This window comes from Serinus canaria, chromosome 3 (assembly GCF_022539315.1).
Source record: "Serinus canaria isolate serCan28SL12 chromosome 3, serCan2020, whole genome shotgun sequence".
Taxonomy (NCBI): domain Eukaryota; kingdom Metazoa; phylum Chordata; class Aves; order Passeriformes; family Fringillidae; genus Serinus; species Serinus canaria.
In genome coordinates, this window is record NC_066316.1 from 2,177,216 (window position 1) to 2,198,479 (window position 21,264).

General features: G+C 38.0%; 1 protein-coding gene across 12 annotated transcripts in view; it reads left to right on the forward strand.

The window, feature by feature from the left end:
* The window catches only part of USP34 (ubiquitin specific peptidase 34), a 113,605-nt gene that overhangs the window by 64,439 nt on the left and 27,902 nt on the right, over positions 1-21,264 (forward strand). For 11 of the 12 annotated variants that reach the window (XM_050972978.1, XM_050972984.1, XM_050972983.1 and 8 more), the window contains exons 30-48: positions 330-455; positions 1,199-1,321; positions 1,438-1,521; positions 1,841-1,927; positions 3,554-3,754; positions 5,095-5,177; positions 6,657-6,697; positions 8,391-8,515; positions 9,673-9,825; positions 10,847-10,951; positions 11,433-11,488; positions 11,582-11,702; positions 12,913-13,096; positions 16,511-16,674; positions 17,683-17,748; positions 19,192-19,338; positions 19,431-19,487; positions 19,580-19,657; positions 20,311-20,405. In XM_050972978.1, the coding sequence (XP_050828935.1) occupies positions 330-455; positions 1,199-1,321; positions 1,438-1,521; positions 1,841-1,927; positions 3,554-3,754; positions 5,095-5,177; positions 6,657-6,697; positions 8,391-8,515; positions 9,673-9,825; positions 10,847-10,951; positions 11,433-11,488; positions 11,582-11,702; positions 12,913-13,096; positions 16,511-16,674; positions 17,683-17,748; positions 19,192-19,338; positions 19,431-19,487; positions 19,580-19,657; positions 20,311-20,405 (2,096 nt within the window). The remainder of the gene's footprint in view (positions 1-329; positions 456-1,198; positions 1,322-1,437; positions 1,522-1,840; positions 1,928-3,553; positions 3,755-5,094; positions 5,178-6,656; positions 6,698-8,390; positions 8,516-9,672; positions 9,826-10,846; positions 10,952-11,432; positions 11,489-11,581; positions 11,703-12,912; positions 13,097-16,510; positions 16,675-17,682; positions 17,749-19,191; positions 19,339-19,430; positions 19,488-19,579; positions 19,658-20,310; positions 20,406-21,264) is intronic. The other variant, XM_050972982.1, reaches the window with a different exon arrangement.

Consider the following 21,264-nt stretch of genomic DNA (forward strand, 5'->3'; position numbering starts at 1 on the left):
TTTGTAAAATTTTATTGCAAAAACCCAAGCTTCATCTTGTATGCCATCATCAGCTTGAGGGAAATGAAATCATATATAGTACATTTGAACCTGTAATTTATTGATAAGTTTTATCTGCATTTAAATATTTCAAAATATGTGATATGATTTAAAGATCATATAACTTAGTTTCTTGCAAGTTGAGACCTCAATTTATCATATCCTAATTATAGATTTAGTTATTAGATAGGAAACAGCTTCTTAATTACAAATAAATACATTTTTGGGCTTTGACATGTCATTTTCTCAAAGAATTTCACAGTAAGGATGGTTGTGGTTTACTTTTTCAGAGTGCAAGGTGTGAAGAGCTCCATCTCCATGCAGAAAACTTATCCAGACGTGTCTGGGAACTCTTAATGCTCCTACCAACGTGCCCTAATATGCTGCAGGCATTCCAGAATATTTCTGATGAGCAGGTGAACAAAGTTTTCCATGGTTTTCTCTGTTATACTCGAATTTTTTAGCATCCAGTGCTTTAGTTGAAATTTCCCCAAATAGGAATTTTATGTAGTAAATCTCTTAAGTGTCCTGAGACAAGAGTAAACCTAATAAATCTAAAACTAACAGAGATGTCAGCTGAGCTCCCAAAGTTTGTTTTTATCATTTATTTGCAAAGTTTATTTTATAAATCAAAAGAATAGTCAGTATTAATGATCACAATCTTTTTACTTGGGTGGAAAGAGCAGTTTCTTCAGCTGCAGCCTGGCTTTAACACTGTGCCTGTTGTGGCAGTGATACTTTTGTGCTCTGTTCCCTCAGCTCATAGCATGGGTTGCTTGGAAGCACAGTTGATTTCTACAGATAAAAATATTACTCAGCCTCTTTAAAAGTGGTTGAAATTACATCCTAACAGATTGTAGACATTTCAGCTTTTTATGCACACATGCATCAAAATGTTGGTGGCAGTTACAGTGTGACATTTGCTTTCTAGTGTAAAACTGTGTGTATTTTAGCATGGAATAATGTTGCCTTTTCATTATTCAGGTTGTTAATCATGTATAGAAATCTGCTTGATAGTGTCTGATTTCAGATACCAGCTGAAATTAAACCCCAAATAATTTGTCTGTGCCACTTGAAAAATCCTCTCTTTGAATTTTTAGATAGATGAGCATTACATATACTTGTATTAATTATTTTCTTTTTTTTTTCATCTTTTCAGGGTAATGATGGCTTTAGCTGGAAGGACCTTTTGAGGATTAAAAGTGCCCATAAACTTTTGTATGCCCTGGAGATCATTGAAGCTCTGGGGAAGCCCAACAGGAGGATAAGAAGGGAATCTACGGTAATTTCCCTGCACAGAACCTCGGTGTTTCTCTGAACCAAAGCACAGATTGATGGTTTATTTTAGAATATTGCAATTCCTTTGCTGTTTTTACACCTAATCTTATTTATCTTCAGGGAAGTTACAGTGATCTTTACCCAGACTCAGATGATTCGAGTGAAGATCAAATAGAAAACAGTAAAAACACTTGGAGCTGCAAGGTTTGTTTTTCCTGCAGTATTTTATGATACCTAAGACAATTTTTTAAGAGAAATATAAAATAAAAACCCATTTAAAACATTATTTACCCTAAAATCTTTTATCTCCAAATTAGGGATAACATTTGCAAGTTTTTCTGTGTACCAGGCTTGTAAATTTGTGGTAGCCATGTACAATTATTTCATTTGTTTTCATAAAATATCCAGCTGAATAATTTGTAATTTATTTATTAATTTATAAAGCTTAGGTTGGTATCTCACTGATCTTTGTGGTATTTCTGCATCTGCTTTTTCTCACATTGATTCCATCATATGCTTACAGTTTGTTGCTGCTGGAGGGCTCCAGCAGTTACTGGAAATTTTCAATTCTGGAATCCTAGAGCCTAAGGAACAGGAATCGTGGACTGTGGTAGGTGTTCACTCTGCCTTTCTCTCCAGAAGAACATTCCTGGTATTTTAAAGACTTTTAATACTTTGAGCCTTTGGTACAGTTATTTTTCTGTTGTGAAATAGATCCATTCTCTGATTGAAACCACCAGAGTCTAAGTAGTAGCATCTTTTTTTTTTTTTAATATTTTATATTCCTGGAAGAGCTTATTTAAAAAAAGAAAATATATACTTCTGCTTTTTTATCTTTTAAAACCACCCTTCCTGTTTTTCGATGGATTTTAGGGAGGGTTGTCTATTCTTAAAATTGTAGAACTTAAAATTGTAGCTCATGGAACCTTAGAGGGGGAAAAAAAATCTGAATTCCTTCCTCAAGGATGATTGCAACAGCATTGGTGTTACTCTAACAGATCATACTTCTTTAAAGAAGTCAAAAGTAGCCAAACATGATTGGAGTAAATGTTTATTTTTGCTCTTTTTTCTGCTTATTTTAGGGAAGGTTGTTATTTGGAGAATTATTTATTATAGTCTGCATTAAAAGCAGCAATCTGTGAATGATCTTTCCCTTGTCTAAGAGCCAAGGAATACCATTTTCCCTTGCTGTCAGTGAGACAATTAGCATGGTGGCTGTGCTGCTAATAAAGATACTTCTCAATAATGAACATGTTCTATAACAATGACTAATAATCATCTTTTCCATTATTATTCTATCATTACTTTGAGCTAAATTCAAGTTACTTCTAGATTTTTCTCCTTCATACCTTGCTGAGGTTTTCAGTTGTAAATTCCATAGCAGGCATTGAATTATGTGTTAAATAAATCCCTCGAAATTGAAGATTTCTCTTGTATTTTTGGGGTTCTCCAATGAAGGGAGGAATGATGAATCTGACTCCATGTTTTTAGAAGGCTAATTTATTATTTTATTCTATTCTATTCCATTAAAGAATACTAAACTAAACTATATTAAAGAATACAGAAAGGATACAGACAGAAGGCTAAAAGATAATAATGACAACTGGGGACTCCTTCCAGAGCCCTGCTTGGTCATTTGTCATGGACATATTTTATGAAAAATTCTTTTGCTAGGGTTTTTCTCCTGAGAAGCCTCAGAGGAAAAGAAGAGCAGTGATTATCTGCTGCTGTGGAATGCAGCAGGTGCATCTGTGCCTGGTTGTTTCTAATTAATGGCCAATCCCTGTCAGCTGGCTCAGGCTCTCTGAGAGCCATGAGCTTCTGTTATCCTTCCTTTCTATTCCTTTCAAGCCTTCTGATGAAATCCTTTCTTCTGTTCCTTTAGTAAGTTTTAATATATCATTTTCTTTTAATATAATAAATATCATAAAATAAGAAATCAGCCTTCTGAAACATGGAGTCAAGATTCTCATCTCTTCCCTCTCCTGGGACCCCTGTGAACACCTCCACAGTCATTAAGTTCAAACAATTCACATGAGACCAGTGAAACAACCACCTGTTGGATAAATAATCTCCAAATACACTCCAAAGCAGCAAAACACAGGAGAAGCAAACAAGATAATATTGTTTTCCTTTTCCTCTGAGGCTTCTCAGCTTCCCAGGAGAAGAATCCTGGGCAAGGGGATTTCTCCAGAAAATATGACAGTGACAGATTTCTTTTCCTTCCCCTTCCCAGTGGCAGCTGGACTGTCTTGCTTGCTTGCTGAAGCTGATCTGCCAGTTTGCAGTGGATCCCTCAGATCTGGATCTGGCTTACCACGATGTCTTTGCCTGGTCTGGGGTAGCAGAGAGCCACAGGAAAAGGACATGGCCGGGCAAGTCCAGGAAAACCACGAGTGACCACGTCAAGGGCCTTCACATCCCCCGGCTGACAGAGGTAGGAGACACACAGAGGTTCTGGGAGCTGTGGGAAACAACTCCTTTGCTGAAAGAGTCAATGTGAAGTCCTTATTTTAGTACTAAAAGCATGGAGTGGAAAAGTTAGTACTAGTAATTGATCTCAGTAGTATAATTGATCTCTAGAAAAGAGATATAAGAAAGAGATATTGAAAAGTATTTGAATAGCTGTAGACCTGGCAACCAAAAGGTGCTTTTTGGTGATTGATGAACATGTTAATTGGGAATTCAGAATTCCAGTGCTTTGTCCCTGTTTCTTAGATTTTGTTTCCTGAATTGATCAGTCAATTTTACAGTAGCATATTATTGACCTGTATTTATAACATGAGCTGCCCTTGTCCTCGCTAAATCCATGTTGGATTGCTTTAGTAAACACTAAAATAACTATTAGGGACATCTGAGTGGGTGTGAACCTACCTGCAGCTGTGAACCTTCCTGCCAGATGGCTGCATGCTGATTTCCTAAGGCAGGCCAGGCACATGGGATATTTTGGCATCAGGGAAACGTTCAGTGTAAATCAGCTTTCTTGGGCACAGGACCAGCTGTGACTGCCAAAAAGTGCAGGTCTGAACTCTGAGCTGGAGCCAAACTTCCCCTTTGTTATACCTGGAAAGACCTTAACTGTTCTATAAATATCAGCCATTTTTGCTAAATCCCTAAATCACCAGGGCTGCTGTCATACAGGGAACTTAGCATATCTATTAAATTTTTGAACATGTAAATGCTGCTGTTGTTTCCTCTAACTGGTTTTAAATCTTTAGTTGTCAATGGATTAGTAGTTTTGATTGCTGTGGATTTGATATTTAAGTATTTTAAGATTGTCTTCACACTTGCGTTTTAAAATTCTGTGTAGTCTGTCAGATTGATTGGCTAAAGATGAATATTTTTAGAAAGTGGTTAGTCAGTAAAATGTGTTGATCACAGAGATAGGCAAAATTTAAGTGTCCAACCTCATCCTCAGCCCTGTCTCCTCAAACCTAAGGTTTTTAAAAGGCTGTGAGTAGTTTATGCTTTAAAAAAATACCATGTTTTTACTAGAAGGATTGAATAAATGGTTGATTTTCCTATTCAGTTGAATTGTCTTCTTTAGAGAATGAAATTGTAGCATCTAGACCTAGTCAGTGAAACATGGCATTTAATAAACCCAGTAAATTGTTAACTGTGAAGATGCTGTGATTTGCCTTTGGCCCTTCCTCCTCTGCACAGGTGGGTTTATTTAGATTCACACAGTGTGTATAATTGAAAAACAGATCAAAAAGCTTGTTGTTATATTAACTTGTTTTTTTTTTTTTTTTTTTCTTTCGACTTCAATTTTTAAAGGTGTTTCTTGTACTTGTCCAGGGAACCAGTTTGATTCAGCGACTTATGTCAGTTGCTTATACATATGACAACTTGGCACCTAGGTACAAATCTTCTTATCTTTGTGATAAAGCTGATGAGTGTGCACATTTCCATCGCTGCTTCCCTGCAGGACCCACCCCGGGGCTCTTCCAGCTGTGCTCCCGCTGGCAGCCACATCACAGCCTGAGCTCCAGAGGCTCTAACTTGCTTTTCTTAGTCACCTCCTGCAGTGGCACAGGGGAGAGGGGTGAGAACTCTGTGCTCAGGGTGGATAAATTTAAAGGACACAAATTCTCATGCCAAAATGTGGGAATGTTCCTCACTGGGGTCACCAAATGTGGAGGTGTTCACAGGGGTCCCAGGACGAGGGAAGGGATGAGAATCTTGACTCCATGTTTCAGAAGGCTGATTTCTTATTTTATGATATATATTATATTAAAAGAAAATGATATACTAGAACTATACTAAAGAATAGAAGAAAGGATTTCATCAGAAGGCTTGAAAGGAATGATAATAAAATCTTGTGAGTGAGCAGAGTCCGAGCCAGCTGAACTGGGATTGGCCATTAATTAAAAACAACCACATGAGACCAATCAAAGTTCACCTGGTACATTCCACAGCAGCAGAGAATCATTGTTTACATTTCATTTCTGAGGCCTCTCAGCTTCTCAGGAGAAAAATCCTAGCAAAAGGATTTTTCATAAAATATGTCTGTGACACCCAAATAAATCCCTTCTTTGTTTTCTCCAGAGCATTCTCAATTTCAAGGCAGCGTAAAGGAGAAATTCAAATAAATTCACTCTCATGTTGCTTAGTTGTCTGTCAGTTTTGACTTATTTTTCCCATCCTGCTGATACTGAAGGCAAAATGTGACCTAGAGGAGATTTTGGTCCTGTTGCCTTTTTAGGCTGCATTGTGGCAGGCAGACTGATGCTGGGAGCTCAGGTTTTTGCTACATTGCTGTTGTAGAATTGATCCAAGTGATGGATAGTTGTTTTACCTTATTTTTAAAAGATTGTTAAGGACATTCAGAACATTTCCAGTCTGCAAGTGTGCTTAACTTTGACCTCTAGTTGAGTTGCAGGAAAATTTTTTAAGTCTATATGCTATATTTTTGGTTTCATGACCTTTTATTGTAATTAATAAAAATGGAAGTAACTAAATAGAAACATTTAAAGTTTGCAAATGTTTATTCAGAGTGTGGTTCCTTCATGAAGAAAACTAAATTTCTTCTGTATGGGTCAGTTCTTAGCTCTGACATCTCTGTTTTGGATAAAATAAAGAAGGGGCTGTGGGAACTTCTCCTTGGCTTTTAATCTTGCAGTCAGTAAAGCTTTATGGGGGGGACTTGAAGGTTTTGATAGTTTTATTATTGTTGCTAATTTTGAATACTGCAAGCAATGAATCCTTTTGAGATGAATCATTTTCCAAGTGGTTACTTAAGAGTAACTGTGTTGTGCCTTGTGTGTACTTGTGTTTCTGAGAGAGGATCTGTTATGTGCTGTGATAAAATTCAAATGATTTTCTCTTCTCCCCACCAGGGTGTTGAAGGCTCAGTCTGATCACAGGTCAAGGCATGAAGGTCAGTGCTGCAAAACAGCTGTGTCAGGAACTAATAACAGGGACAGCAGATTGGTGATAGTTTATTATTTTGGTTTATTCCACCATTAGAATGATGGAAAATCATGTTACTCCAGGGAAATATCCCTGGTTCTGAGTGCAATCCAGTCTGGATTCAGGGTGAAATCTGGTTGTGGTTATTCCCCAATCCACTTTCCAGAGGAAATCCGTTCTGTGTTTTCCCCCCATCTGGATTTTCTGTGAAATCTGGTCCAGGTTTTCCCTGAGCCACTTTCCAGGAGAAATCCAGTCCAGTTTTCCTTCATTCCTAATTCCAGGAGAAATCCAGTCTGGTTTTCCTCCTGTCCCAATTCCAGGTGAAATCCAGTCTGGTTTTCCTCCTGTCCCAATTCCAGGTGAAATCCAATCTGGGTTTTCCCCTGATTAAGCTTTCCAGAGAATTCCTGTCTGGCTTTTTCCTGCTTCTGTTTCTGGCTGAAACCTCATTGAGATTCTCCCAATCCTCTTTCCAGGCTAAATCCCATCTGGATTTTCCCCCATTCCTGCTCCCACCCCTCATCCCCAAACTTTATCTAAGACCAGGAAGGGGGGAAATTCAGTTTTATTTTGGGAGTGAAGCTGGGGCAGTGGTTGGAGGCATCTTCTGCTCAGTGAGTTCTTCAGCTGCTTCCCTCTTGCCAAAACATTTCTTATTGGGCTTGTGGCAGAAATTCCATGTGAGAATTTTCAGCTCAGGTTGTATCAATGAGGAGAACAGCAAATTCAGACCAGTGCCATGCTGCACTTCATCCTGCATTAGTAACCAATGGCAGAGGTGGAAATGTACCACTTTGCAAAGAAGAAAATAGGAAATTCAGGTGGAAGTTAAGTAGAAGGTGAGGGAGATACCAGGAATAAACGCTGGTTGCACCTGAAAAATTAAATTTAGACCTTATTCCAAGAGCAGCTTGCTTTATTCTGCTTGAGGAAAAGCTTCATTGGCAAAACAGGTGGGGTCCTATTCCATAAAAAGCTGTTCTGGACACCCCTGGACACATCTGTAATTGAGTGTTCAGGCCTTGTTTGCTAGGAATAAATCCCAGATGATATTGGCCCCAGAAATTGCTGCCATTCATTTGATAGGTCTGTGCTTGGGCTCTTGCTGCTGGCAGTCTCTCTCCTAAATAATGAAAGATGAAGAATGGTTTCTCTGTTGATAATTCCTTCAGAAAACTGAGTATTTGAAATGGTAGTCCTGGAAAACTTGCTGGCCTTATTACAGAGGAAAGGTGACACTGGATGGAGTCTGAAGCACTGCAAAATTCTCATTCTAATTTCATTACAAAGATGTGACCTAAAAATTTCCAGAGTTCCTTGGAGGTTGAAGGTGATTGCAATGGAACTTTTGTTTGAGGCAACAGAAATTAGTAGAGAACAGGAAATAATTGTGAAGATGTAATAAAAAGCACCAGCTCACAGGTCAAGAAGTAGAGATTTAGGAAAGGACTGTGCCCCTCACTGGTAATATTTCTAATATTAATTGACCATCTAATTGGATGGTCAGCATTAGTACAGTGCTCAGTACTGAGTGCCAAGAGAGAAAAACTCTGAGTGCCAAGAGAGATTTTGTCTTGCCTGTTGCTGTGACAGAAATAAATGTTCCTTCTGCCCAGGAAGCCTTTGCTGTGCTCACAGGGGTTCCTCTCCTCTTGCAGTCACTCACTATTCCATGTGGCTCTTGGTGAGCTGGGCTCACTGCTGCTCCTTGGTGAAATCCAGTCTGGCTGACAGTGACCATTTGCAAGACTGGCTCAAGAAACTCACCCTGCTTATTCCAGAGGTATGCTGATGGGGAGCTTGGGCCATTCCTAATTCCTGTCATTTCCTTGGCCTTGCCATTCAGTCCAGGGCTGGTGTTTTCCTGCTCCAAGGGACAGGATCTGCTCCAGTTCCTTGCAGTGCTGGGTAAGAAGTGACCAGTGGAAGGTGACACCTGTGCTCAGTGGCAAACCAGGTTATAAAATATAAACTCTCACCTTGCTCCTTGGCTTCTGTGTGAAGGTCATTTTTAATTACTGATTGTTGAAATTTCTGGGTAATTTGTTGAAATTTCTGAGTAATTTGTTGAAATTTCTGAGTAATTTGTTGTAATTTCTGGGTGATGCCACCTGACTCGAATTAGCTGAAATATTTTCCTCCATTATGTTTTTCACATTATATTTTTTTTTTACTATTTATTTTTCTATACTTAGAATCACAGAATGAGGTGAATGACAATTGATACAAAGATCTTTGTCATGACCAAAGATTGGTCTAGCTTTAAGTAATTTTTTTACTAAAGCTTGACCAGATTTTTACTAAAGCTGGCCTATAGGCTTAAATGGAATAAAGGCTTAAAAATTGCATCAATTATAGTGGAATTTTTTTTGTGTTTATTGGTGATTGCTTAAAGGTGCAAGGTGGACATGGTGTGATAATTCTTAGCTCTTGTTTTATTACTCAAGCACAGAAAAAGCTTACAGGCTGGCTTGATTTAAAATCCCTGGCAATGAGAGAGTGCAAACTTCCAAAGCTTGATTACATGGTGGATATTTTTATTAATAAAATGAAGAAGAAAATAGTTTTTGTAGTGAAATTAAATTAATTAGCAGTTATGAAAGAGTTAGGGTAAATTCAGGATTCATGTAGGTTTCCTTGATATGCCTGATGTGATATTTTCTATTCTAGCCACTGTAATAATTCCCATGGAAATACATAACTTGAGACACAGGGCACAAGCAAATAATTTTTTTAATTAGAATAGTACAAATTGCATTTTTCTGTAAGCAGTTGAAATGCACCTTATTTTTAATCCCTCTTTTAGAAGGACACATTCCACCCTGCTAACCTCTTAGATATTGGGAGAGGAATTGATGTACCTATGAAAGAAAAACATACAAAAGTAAAAAATCTTCCAAAGGATGTGTGTAATCATGTGAATTTCATTGTTTTTCCTAGACTGCAGTTCGCCACGAGTCCTGCAATGGTTTGTACAAATTGTCTCTCTCTGGCCTGGATGGGGGAGACTCCATCAATCGTTCCTTTCTGCTGCTGGCTGCATCAACCCTGCTCAAATTTCTCCCTGATGCCCAAGCTCTGAAACCAATTAGGGTAAGAATTTCAAAACTGATAAGACTTCCTCAAAGATCAATTTAAAATTAATGTCAAAAAGTAAAAAATTTAAAATAAATCCAAAAAAATAATTAAAATTTGAAATTAATATTAAAAAGTAAAAATTAAAACTAATGTTAAAAAGCAAAATATCAAACTATAATATATAAAATATATAGTTTAATATCATCTACAATAATTTAATATTATATAAAATATAATAATGAATGTACTATAATATAATGGAATATAATGCAATATAATATAATCTACACAATATACAGTATAATATATAATATAATATAATTTAAGGATTTATGTCCTTAACAATGTAATATATAATATTAAATTTTCATAATATAATATAAAAATATGAAATATAAAAACTAAACATGGTAGCATATTATTGCTGTGTTTGGCACACTCTTTCAGATACACAGAGGTATGAAGGCTTCTGGTTTAGATGTTTCCAGAAATTTTCCAAAAATGGTCAAACTGTGACACTGCAGTAATTTCCAGCTTGGCTGTGCCTGGAGAAATGCAGGACAGCTTTTGGAAAGTGCTCTTGGTTTTAAATTTCAATGTCCATTTACACAGATATTTTAAAAAAGAGTTAAATAAAACAATCTACAGAAGATTTTGCAATATGTGTCTGCTTTTTAGGAGAGTTTAAAATCAGAGATGTATTTACTAATTGAAATCAGCTCAAGATTTTTATGTTTTGTCCAGTCTAATCCTGAATATTTTTGTGATTTGCAGTGGGTGGGATGAACTCCACACTATTCTACAGATCTTTTACAGGTCTGACAGATCATCCTGACAGTTTTTCAAGAAAATTAATAAATATTGCAGAAGAAAAGCAGAGCATACACTGTTACCCTTGTAAAATACATTGTTCTTATACTTACCTTGGAGGCTTGAAGAAAGTAATACTCTTGTAACACAGTTACTGGCTTCCTGTGCTGTTTTAATACACTTATTTTGTGTTCTACTTCAGATCAAAAGCAATTTCTTTCCACAGATAGAGGATTACGAAGAGGAAGCTGTGCTTCGACCTGGGTGTAAGGAATATTTCTGGCTGCTGTGCAAACTGATTGATAACATTCATGTCAAAGATGCAACTCAGGTGGGTTTGCCTTGCATTCATACCAATGTTTATTGCTTTTAATTTGTGTCTTCTGACATTTGTTCTTAAGAGCTGATGGACTCTGAGCAGCTCTTGGGTGTTTTCCATCTCCCACTTTACTCTGTACTCAGTAGCTCTTGGAAGCTTCAGGGAGTGACTCTGTAGGGTCAAGAAAGGGGGGTTGTTACACAAGGTGAACTTAGTTGAAGGTCACAGACATGGGAATAGTGTAATTATCTGTGATAATTGCACTGTTGATAATTCCAGTGTGTTCCAAGGAGGAGCCAATCAAGTGTTTGATTAAAGCTGAAAGAGTTAAATTCAGTTTACAGCCACTTAGCATAAATCAGAAAACTCCCCTTAGAGCCTGCCTGAGAATGAGTTTTGATTGTCTCTGTTTGTCTGTGTGCAGTAATAACATTCCTCCAAAAGGAGTCCATCATTCTTTCCCATTTGTTTTCTTTTCTTTCTTTTGCCTCAGACAACCCTGCTCGATTTGGATGCTCTGGCCAGACACCTGGCTGACTGCATTCGGAGGTGAGCCTTGCCCCCAGCATGTCCCCTTGCAGTGTGCAGGGTCACTGGGGCAGAGCTGTGACATTCCTTCTGTCCCTGTGTGTGCATCTCCAGCAGGGAGATCCTGGACCACCAGGATGGGAACATTGAGGACGATGGGCTCACGGGGCTGCTGCGCCTCGCCACCAGCGTCATCAAGCACAAACCACCTTTCAAATTCTCCCGGGAGGGCCAGGTGAGGAGCACACTGCAGCACCTCTGACAGATCCAAACTGGGCCTTTCCCACCACATTTTGATTGCAGGGCTCAGTATATGAAAGTTTGTCATATTTCTAGCCTTAGGATGATGGACAAACCCACACATATTCCTTTATTAACAAGCAGCACATGCAGTTCCTTCCCTCTCTATGTAATTCCAGGGTAGAATTCTTCCAAGATAGAATTCTTCCATGCCTCAAGTTTTATCTGCTTTCATTTCTTGTCTTTAAATGTTTTTCTGTTGATCAGCATTATCTGGTTTAAGTCCTTAACAACAGCTGATTTTGGCCAGATCCTGGGCAGTCCAATCTAAAAGTAACAACAGTGGCAGAGATCTGTTACAAGATTGTTGCATTCTTTCCACCTGTGCTTGTGAGGTGCAAAAGTGGTGAAGCAGGGGAAGTTTGCTAAAAAACTATTTTATTTGTATTCAGACTGTTTATTTATATTAAAACGATTTAATTTGTATTAAAACTATTTATTTTATCTTTGGAACTGCATTGTCTTAAAAAAAGAGCAAATTATGTGTAAAAAAAAAAATTAGATTGATTCTTTTTTTATAGACTCTACAGAACTTATTATTGGGCCTTTTCAGCTGAAGAGTAGGCCCTGGTGTCTAATGATGTTGTTTGTATCTTGTCTGTTTATTCTGTTGCCATAAAATGGCCCTGAAGGTAATTTGACTGTCCAAATGTGACATTGCTGACAGCATTTGAACAGACTGCTTCTGTTGTTCTGCTGGATAAGTGTATTTAACTTAGGGAGAGCTTGCAGATGAAATGAGAGTAAGAACTCAATTCACAGAATGCAGTGTGGAGGAGGATGTGGAAATTAAAATAGAGGTATGCAAAGAAAGGTCAGGTTTATGTAGCTTGGATGTATGGAAAGCTTAAGAAAAGTTTGAGAAACTAGTCCTAAAAGTTACTGAAAATCCATGTCTGGTTTGTCAGGTTATCAATCATAAAACCAATTATATTTTGTGATTCTTTTTTCCAACTGGTATGTTCCTCTTTAGACTGTAATGTGGTTACAGTGCACTTTGATTCAGAACTTGTATTCAAGTCAGAAATTTCTGCATGATAGAGGTCCAGAAAGTCTACAGAAGTTCCTAGAAAATTGTTGCTCTATGGTTCATGTTTTAAGAATGCATTCAGGCTGCTCAGTGTGCCAGTTTGACTGTTTTCCAGGAGTTTCTGAGGGACATCTTCAACCTCCTGTTCTTGCTGCCCAGTCTGAAGGACAGACAACAGCCTAAGTGCAAGTCCCACTCCTCCAGGGCTGCTGCTTATGACCTGCTGGTGGAAATGGTGAAAGGCTCAGTGGAAAACTACAGGCTGCTCCACAACTGGGTCATGGCACAGCACATGCAGTGTAAGAACCTCTGGAGTGTTTGTGGCCACTAACTCTGCTCTGGGAATTCACTTCATAGCTCTGCTGTTTAGCCCCTGTCACCTGGAGCAGTGTCACACAAGTGTTGGCATCTTTTGCTCACCTACCAATGAAATCCCATCATAATTTCCATATCAGCTGTTCTGAAATATGATTATGTAGAGGGTGTGCTCCTGTTAAATGACAGGTACACATGGGTAGCACTGGCTTTTACATGGTTCATCCTCTTGGGCTGGATTTTAAATTCCCTTTCTGACATGAGCCATGGAATATTTCTACATAAACCAAAGTGTAGAAACCACATGGAGGAATTGGAGTTGTGAGCAGCCCTGGCTTGTTTTCAGAGCCTCTGGTAGTTGACTTCAGTCTGTACCCAGATATCTGCATCAAGCAGTTCTGCTGTGCCTCTTGGCTTCCATGCTTCCTGCCTGTTGGAACCACAGTCCTGTGTATAATATGGAAATCACCAACATTTCTAGCTAATTAATATTTTATCTTTGGTTTGCAAATCCTCATTATGCATTTTTAGCATTAGCTAGATTTCCTTTCACATGCCCAGTTAAAATTTCTCTAACCTGAGGTTCTGTAATTTATTAGAATCTGTGGAATTGATTTTAGTGCCTTACAGTTCAGCCAGTAAAGATCATAATAATGCTTTTGTTCTATTCTCTTACACCTGGGGCCTTCCAAGGTCTCCTGTGTACAGATGAAATATTATGAATAGTATATTTTATGAAAATATTGGGTATTTATGTTTGCTATGAGCACATTATCTGCTGCTGAGGTTGTCTCTATCCCTCCAGGTGCAATCATTTGTTTTTAACAATCAGTGTTTTCCTCACTCCAAGTCTCAGTAATTCCTCTGTAACATTTACCACAATTGTTATTTCTTCCAAACACTCCTCCCTAGATTTTGTTCATCCCAAGTTCTCCAGAGCCATCTGCTCTGTGCTCCTGCTCCATATCCAGCATTTCTCACTTGCATGAATGTTAATTTTATTACAACTGCCACAGTGCTGTTATCCCTGTGATGTGCACCCAGCACAGGACTTGTGAAACTTCATTTGTTTAAGGGCTTGTTATTCCACTGTTATGATCCAAAGATTGTTGAAACTGGGCTTTTCTACTTTGTTATCCTGTAATCTTACTTGTCTTCAAAAATCTTGGTCTTAGGCCTATCCCTCCATCCTTCTTAGGAGAAATATTAAGGGAGAGAGTAGAAATTTCCATCCTGGCTTTGGTTTTAAATGTGGTTTTTTGGCAGGCAGGGCTCCCAGTTCATTCAGGTTGATCTCACTGAAGAGTGGATTTGGGTGTCTTCAGTTGTTCATAACATTTCTTGCAGCATTTTGGACTTTTGCTTCTTTAAAGTCTGATAAAACCCTTCAGTTCAAAGAGCGGGTGCTTCACTTTCCAGCAAGTCAGAGATCGTGTCTGGTGTTATCAGTGGAGCAGGAGCATCCTCAGAAGGTGGAATATAAAGAAATGCATGGTCATTCTGAGAGGAAAAAATTCAGCTTTAGTTTGCTTAAAATAGAATGTGAGCATGGCAAGTTTGGTTTCAAGTTTCCCCATCTCTTCCTGAGAAAAAGCTGGTTTCTATAACAACAGTGAGGAATAAAGAAGATAGACATCAAGGAGCCTCAAATTTGCCTTTCTAGTTGAGATCCATATGGAGAAGGAAAAATTTTATTACACAAATGAAGTCAGTCACTTAAAAAATCCCAGGGTGGGGAACACAAGGTCATCCTGAGAAAGTCCTTGTCAAATTCCTGAATGCTCTTTGTCAGATGGAAGGAGGTGGAAGATCCTCCCAGCTGCTCTGTGAAGTACAGAGGAGTCAACTGATTGCTTTGCAATTAGAGCTTGATGAGCTCTAGGCAGGGAGAGATGCTGAGCCCTTACATCAGAAAGGCTGAATTAGGATGCTCTCATTTAGGGATTGCAGTCAAGGGAGGGAATTTTGGATTATTCTGCCAGGCTGATGACCTCCTTTAGGAGGTGAAATGTGCAGGGGAGCTTTGTTTCAACTGGCTGACCAGCCCAGGTAACCTGAGGTCACAGCACTGAGGTTTGCTGAAACAGGAGAATTCAACTTCTTTTCTTCCCTCCTTGGAGCTTCAGGGCTAATAGTTGTTTTGGTGCCAGTGCCAAAATGAAGATTACAGCTATTATTTGTTGTGCAACAGAAAGTCTTGAGTGTCTGGTCTCTGAAGATGTGAGGATGCCAAATATTTCCTGAATTTCTGTCTGATAGCTTGGATTGAGAAGAATCCCTAATGAGTCTTTCATCTGTGACAAAATAATTGAGGATTTAAAGTTCAAATCTTGAACCCCACATAGCTTTTATGGATTGTAAAATAAATCCAGACTATTTTGGGGATTCTTTTTCCTCTTTACCTGAAAATCCACTTCAGCAGAGTTACTGAATGATTTGTGGGACACACTGTGCTTTCAGAGAGTGACATCTTTGGGGGTGAACAGCAGGCTGGATGCATTGCAGGGGTCTGTGTCCAATTTCTTGGGTAGCAAGGAGGATTGTCTAAGCTGGTTCCATCTTCCTGACTGGCAGATGAGAAGAACTTTGCCATTCTTCTGCTTTCTTGGCAGCCATGTCAGAACAAGGCTCATGAAAGAGTCACTCAGCCCTGCCAAACTTGTCTGGTGCCTCCCTGTGTAAGAAATCCATCTCTACATCTGGTATGAAATTCAGAGCACTAGAAAGCTTAGAGGAAAAGAAAATGGCTTTTTCAGTCTGATTCACTTGACATTTGGAGAGCACAGAGAGCCCCTTGCAGCCCAGAGTGGTGTTGCAGGAAGGCTGCTGCTCTTTCCAAAGATTTTAAAGATTTTCCTGAGGAATATATAATCCATTTTCCCAAAGATCAGGCACAGTCTGGCTCATGCCTGTAAATGTACTGTCACCATGATATTTCCTAAAAAATCCCTTAGCCAGGAATTCTTCTCCTGGGAAGCTGAGAAGCCTCAGAAAAGAATGAAAACAATAATTATTTGATAGTCTGGGAATGTGCTCTGGAGATCATTTACCAACAGGTGCCTCTTTGATTGGTTCCATGAGAATAATTTTTAATTAATGACCAATCTCCATCAGCTGTGTTGGACTCTGAGGAGTCAGTCACGAGCTCTCATTCTTGTCCAGCCTTCTGATGTACCCTCTCTCTTTCTGTAGTATAGATTTAGTAGAGCATTCCTTTTAATATAATATCACAAAATAATAAATCAGCCTTCTGAGAGCTTGGAGTCAAATTCTCATCTCACCTCATCCTGTGCATTTTATTTGATTGGAAATGTTATGAGTGTGAACATCAAGCTTTTCACTGCATTGATATTTTTGCACATTGCACTCTGCACTGACTCTTCTCCTGCCCTCCCCAGCTTCCCATGCCCCTTACAAGTGGGATTACTGGCCCCACGATGACGTTCGTGCTGAGTGCAGGTTTGTGGGTTTAACCAACCTTGGAGCCACCTGTTACTTGGCCTCCACTATTCAGCAGCTCTACATGATCCCAGAGGCCAGACAAGCAATTTTCACTGCAAAGGTGAGTGGGGGGCTTGGGGAGAAATTCACATTCAGAATCCCTGCAAATACTGAAAAAATACAGATTGCCTTCTAAGATTTCCATCTAGATAAAGAGAATTTCTTCAGGCTTTGGTTTGCTTTTTGTGTGCTTGGATGCTTTTGCTGGTGTCTGAAGTGATTTTTTTTTCTTAAATATTTCATGTGGTAGGTTCTTAAGGTGGCAGTGAAATAAAATGTTATAAAAGTCATTTCTGTTGCTTTCAAGTAGCTTGATTCAGGCTTGGGTTTATGTGAATTGTCTGTTGTTTCTTAACTGCTGATTTGTCATTTTGTTAAGAAATGTTTTTCTGTGAATGTTTATAAAGTCCCAGATCATGTTATCTCGTGCTACCAGAAGTACAGCAGGCCCTGTAATTATCATACTTTGGTTGACATCCAGAAATGCAATTTTATCATTTTTATCTCTTGATTGTGAGAGAGAAAATATCACTTTGGTCCCTGACCTCAGCAGGGCACACAGACTGTGTGAAACACCCTAATTGGCAGTGACCTCATCAATTTCTCTTCTTGTTCATTGCTGCTACTTGTCATGGAACTTCTGGATTTGCCATTTATTAATGCAAATAAAAAGCTAAATAAGAGAACTGCTGGTCTGCACAGGAAATACATTGTGGAGAGGGGCTGCTCAGAGCCCTCACAACATCTGGGAATTAAAAACAATATTCCAAAACCACTCATACTTTGTAATACTTCCCCAAAAGCTCCTACCTTCAATAAAAATTTTTAGAAAGTGGAGTTATTTTATTCTCAGGTTTTTTAATGTTGACATGCCAAAAAAAGTATAAAATAAATATAATAAATATAAATATTCCAAGTAGAAGCTAATAGACTGTGTGTTCCTGTACACAATCATTTTTCTTAATGATCCACTATAAAGTAATTGGGTTTTTATTTGGATATTGCATCTGTTTAATGTATGTTTTTGGAAAATAAAAAGATCAAGTCTTCTTTCATTAATTTCTGATAGTATTCAGAAGATATGAAACACAAGACCACTCTGCTGGAACTCCAGAAGATGTTTACATACCTAATGGTAGGTGGGAAAGAGGCTATTGTGGAACTTGTCCTATTTTAGAGGTTCTTTGTACATGGTTCAGGTGAATCAGTGAATTACAGAGGTGTTGGGGAGGTGGTGATAAAATAAAAATCATGAGTTTTATTATTTGCATTTTCCTTGCTCCAATATTTAAAGATTAATCCATTGACATGCAGCAAAATTTTGAAATTTCAGGACCAAACAAAATTCCAGCAGTTCCCCGGTGTTCACTGCTGTTAAAACACTGAAACAATTCTGAAATAAACAAAAAAAAACTGAGAAGAGTTGAGTGTCTTGACACTGGTCTAGTGTAAGAAATTCACAACCACTTTGAAGAGAGGTGGGGTAAAGAATCTTCACTTGTAATGCCTCCCATGAATCATAGAAATTATTAAATTAGGTGTTCATTAAGCAGAAAATAACATAGGAACAGAAAGTCATAGCAAGACTTACCATTGAAATCTTGGAGAAAGCCTTTTTTCTCTAAAAGGCACTATTTTATTTTTCCTGTGAAAGGCAATATTTTATTTTTCCTATAAAAGGCAATATTTTATTTTTCCTATAAAAGGCAATATTTTATTTTTTCTATAGAAGGCAATATTTTATTTTTTCTGTAAAAGGCAATTTTTATTTTCCTATAAAAGGCAATATTTTATTTTTCCTATAAAAAGCAATATTTTATTTTTTCCTATAGAAGGCAATATTTATTTTTCCTATAAAAGGCAATATTTTATTTTTCCTATAAAAGGCAATATTTTATTTTTTCTATAAAAGGCAATATTTTTATTTTTTCCTGTAAAAGGCAATATTTTATTTTTTCCTATAGAAGGCAATATTTTATCTTTTCTATAAAAGGCAATATTTACAGGAGGTGCTGTCCTGCTGTACATCCTTAAAAGAGAACAGAGTAAGTCCTGCATTCCCAGTGTGCAAGGCAGTGGATGGGGATGGATTCTAAAGAATTGCTTTGCACTGCACATTCTTCTCTCTGGCTGAACACATCCTGGTGAAAAGTGGATGAAAGCAGAGGAGTCTGAATGAGAATTGAGCACTTGGCAAGATTAAAGTCAGCAATGTCCAGAAATACATAAATACAAGCTGATGTTCTCAATTTTGTGTTGTGTCTGAGCAGATATGCAGAAAGTGCACGTTACATCTTCAGCCAAGATATTTTATTTTAATGATTCATTTTATGAAGTATTTCCTAAATATTTTAATGCTTTTTGACTAATGATATTTTACTCACTGGTATCACGATAATGGTTATCAGTTAAAAACTGCTTTGCATTTCAGCAGAAACATTTAAACATTTAGGAAATTATTGTATGTAAAAATTCTTTGTAAAAGCAGATACTCATATATGTATGTGGTGCATCTGTGTAACTTGAAAAGAAAAAGCTTTGGGTTGATTTGGTGTTGTTGGGTATCTTTTATCCAAAGGAAAGTGAATGTAAGGCCTACAACCCAAGGCCTTTCTGTAAAACCTACACCATGGACAAGCAGCCCTTGAACACTGGAGAGCAGAAGGACATGACTGAGTTCTTCACTGACCTGATAACAAAAATAGAGGAAATGTCTCCAGAACTGGTGAGTTATTAAAAGGTAGCAAAAGGGAGATTGAGAACTCAGGGATTTGCTCAGATTTCCTTGACAGAATGTATTTATTCTTTCATTCCCAGAAAAACACAGTGAAAAGTTTGTTTGGAGGTGTTATCACAAACAACGTCGTTTCTTTGGTAAGTGCTCCTTCTCTAGCCTGATCTTTTACAGATAATTATTTCCTAACTTCTCCAAAGAAAGGGATTTCATTGCTTTTCTCTTGCTTCAGGACTGTGAGCACGTGAGTCAGACAGCTGAGGAGTTCTACACAGTGAGGTGCCAGGTGGCAGACATGAAGAATATTTATGTGAGTAATGCCAGGCTGAGGTGAAGCTCAGATCTCAGCTCCACAGGGCACAGAGCACTGCCACACACTCAAAGGTGTCAGAGCTTTTTGTCTGCACTCCAGTTTTGGGCTCTTTTGGGGTTGATCTTATGAGGTCATTTAATTTCAGCTTTTCACTGCTGTGTGCCCTCAGCTGGAGCCAGCAATAGTCACTGGCTGTTGTTTTACAGTCAATAATCACTATTTACTTCTTTTAAACATGCTGTGGTCATTTTATAGGAGATCTGTAAATGTCAAAAGATTTAACATTTGCAAGTACTACTGCTAATGCTTACACCAGCATAATTCTGTGTTTTCAAGCTTTTTAAACAACCATTATTCCCCAGTTGAATTTTGAATTTAACGAATTTGAATTCTTGGAATATTGAGTACCATTGTTAAGAGCTGGTTCCTTAATTCTGAATATGGGTTAGGAACTGTTTTGCCTGTCAAGCTCTTCTCTTAGTTCAGGTGTGTAAAAGATTCTGGGGCTTTATTTTAATAACTTATGGAAATGTTAATTAAACTGAAAGTAAGATGGAAAGGGAAGGGTTTGGAAAGCAGGCCATGTAAGCACAAGATATGAATATCCAAGATAAATGTAACCTCCTTTTTTTGTTTTTTTTTCCATGTAGGAATCTCTTGATGAAGTTACAATTAAAGACACCTTGGAAGGTGACAACATGTACACCTGTTCTCACTGTGGGAAGAAAGTGCGGGCTGAGAAAAGGTGTGGCCAGGAAGAAATAAATATTCCTGATGGTTCTTTTCAGTAAATCCCTGGAATTCCATTGGGAGTAACAGGAATCCTTCAGATTGCACAGGGATCAGTCCTGCTCCAACCAGAAATTAGAAGGAAATCAGATTTCCAAAACAGAAAATCCAGAGTAGCTTAGCAAAAGACACAGGAAAATGTTCATGACCTTTTAAATTTAAAAACCCAGAAATTGGTACCTTTGGAAACATTACTCCTGGGTTTAAAATCCTGAATGCTTTCAGAGGTTGGTTGGTTACTCATTATGCAGGATAATTGCTTAGGTTTCATGTCACCCTGAATTTCTTAATTAGAATTTGTAGTTTTAAAAATTTTTCCATGCTTTGCAAACTCTGCTTATAAAATAAATTAAAATTTTATGTTGTCTTGGTATTGGAGCTAAGACATTCCTTTGTTAGAGTTGGAAAATTTTGTTGTTATAAATGACATGGGTGAGAGAGTAACTTCCTTAAAAATCATGATTGGAAATTTGCTGAGATTTTATGCAGGAGATGTTCTGCCTCTGTCTTTTGGAAGATGGTAACTCCCTGCACTGAGGGGGTTTGCATTGTTGAATTCATTCATGGCTTATTTTATGAACTGTTTTAGAAAGCTGCTTCCTGCCATGTGAGTAAATTTGCTGTTCCTTCCAAGGTACAAAGACAGCCTGAACAGAATTGTTTAATGGGCTGAACTTGACCTTCCTGCTGCCACTCAGTCTGCCCTGCTCTGGGGCACTGAATTTGATATTCATGTCTTAGCAATAGATCTCCAATGTTACACTTGAAATAAATGTTTAAAATCTGGGAAAATCCAGTTCACCCATGTAAGCCTT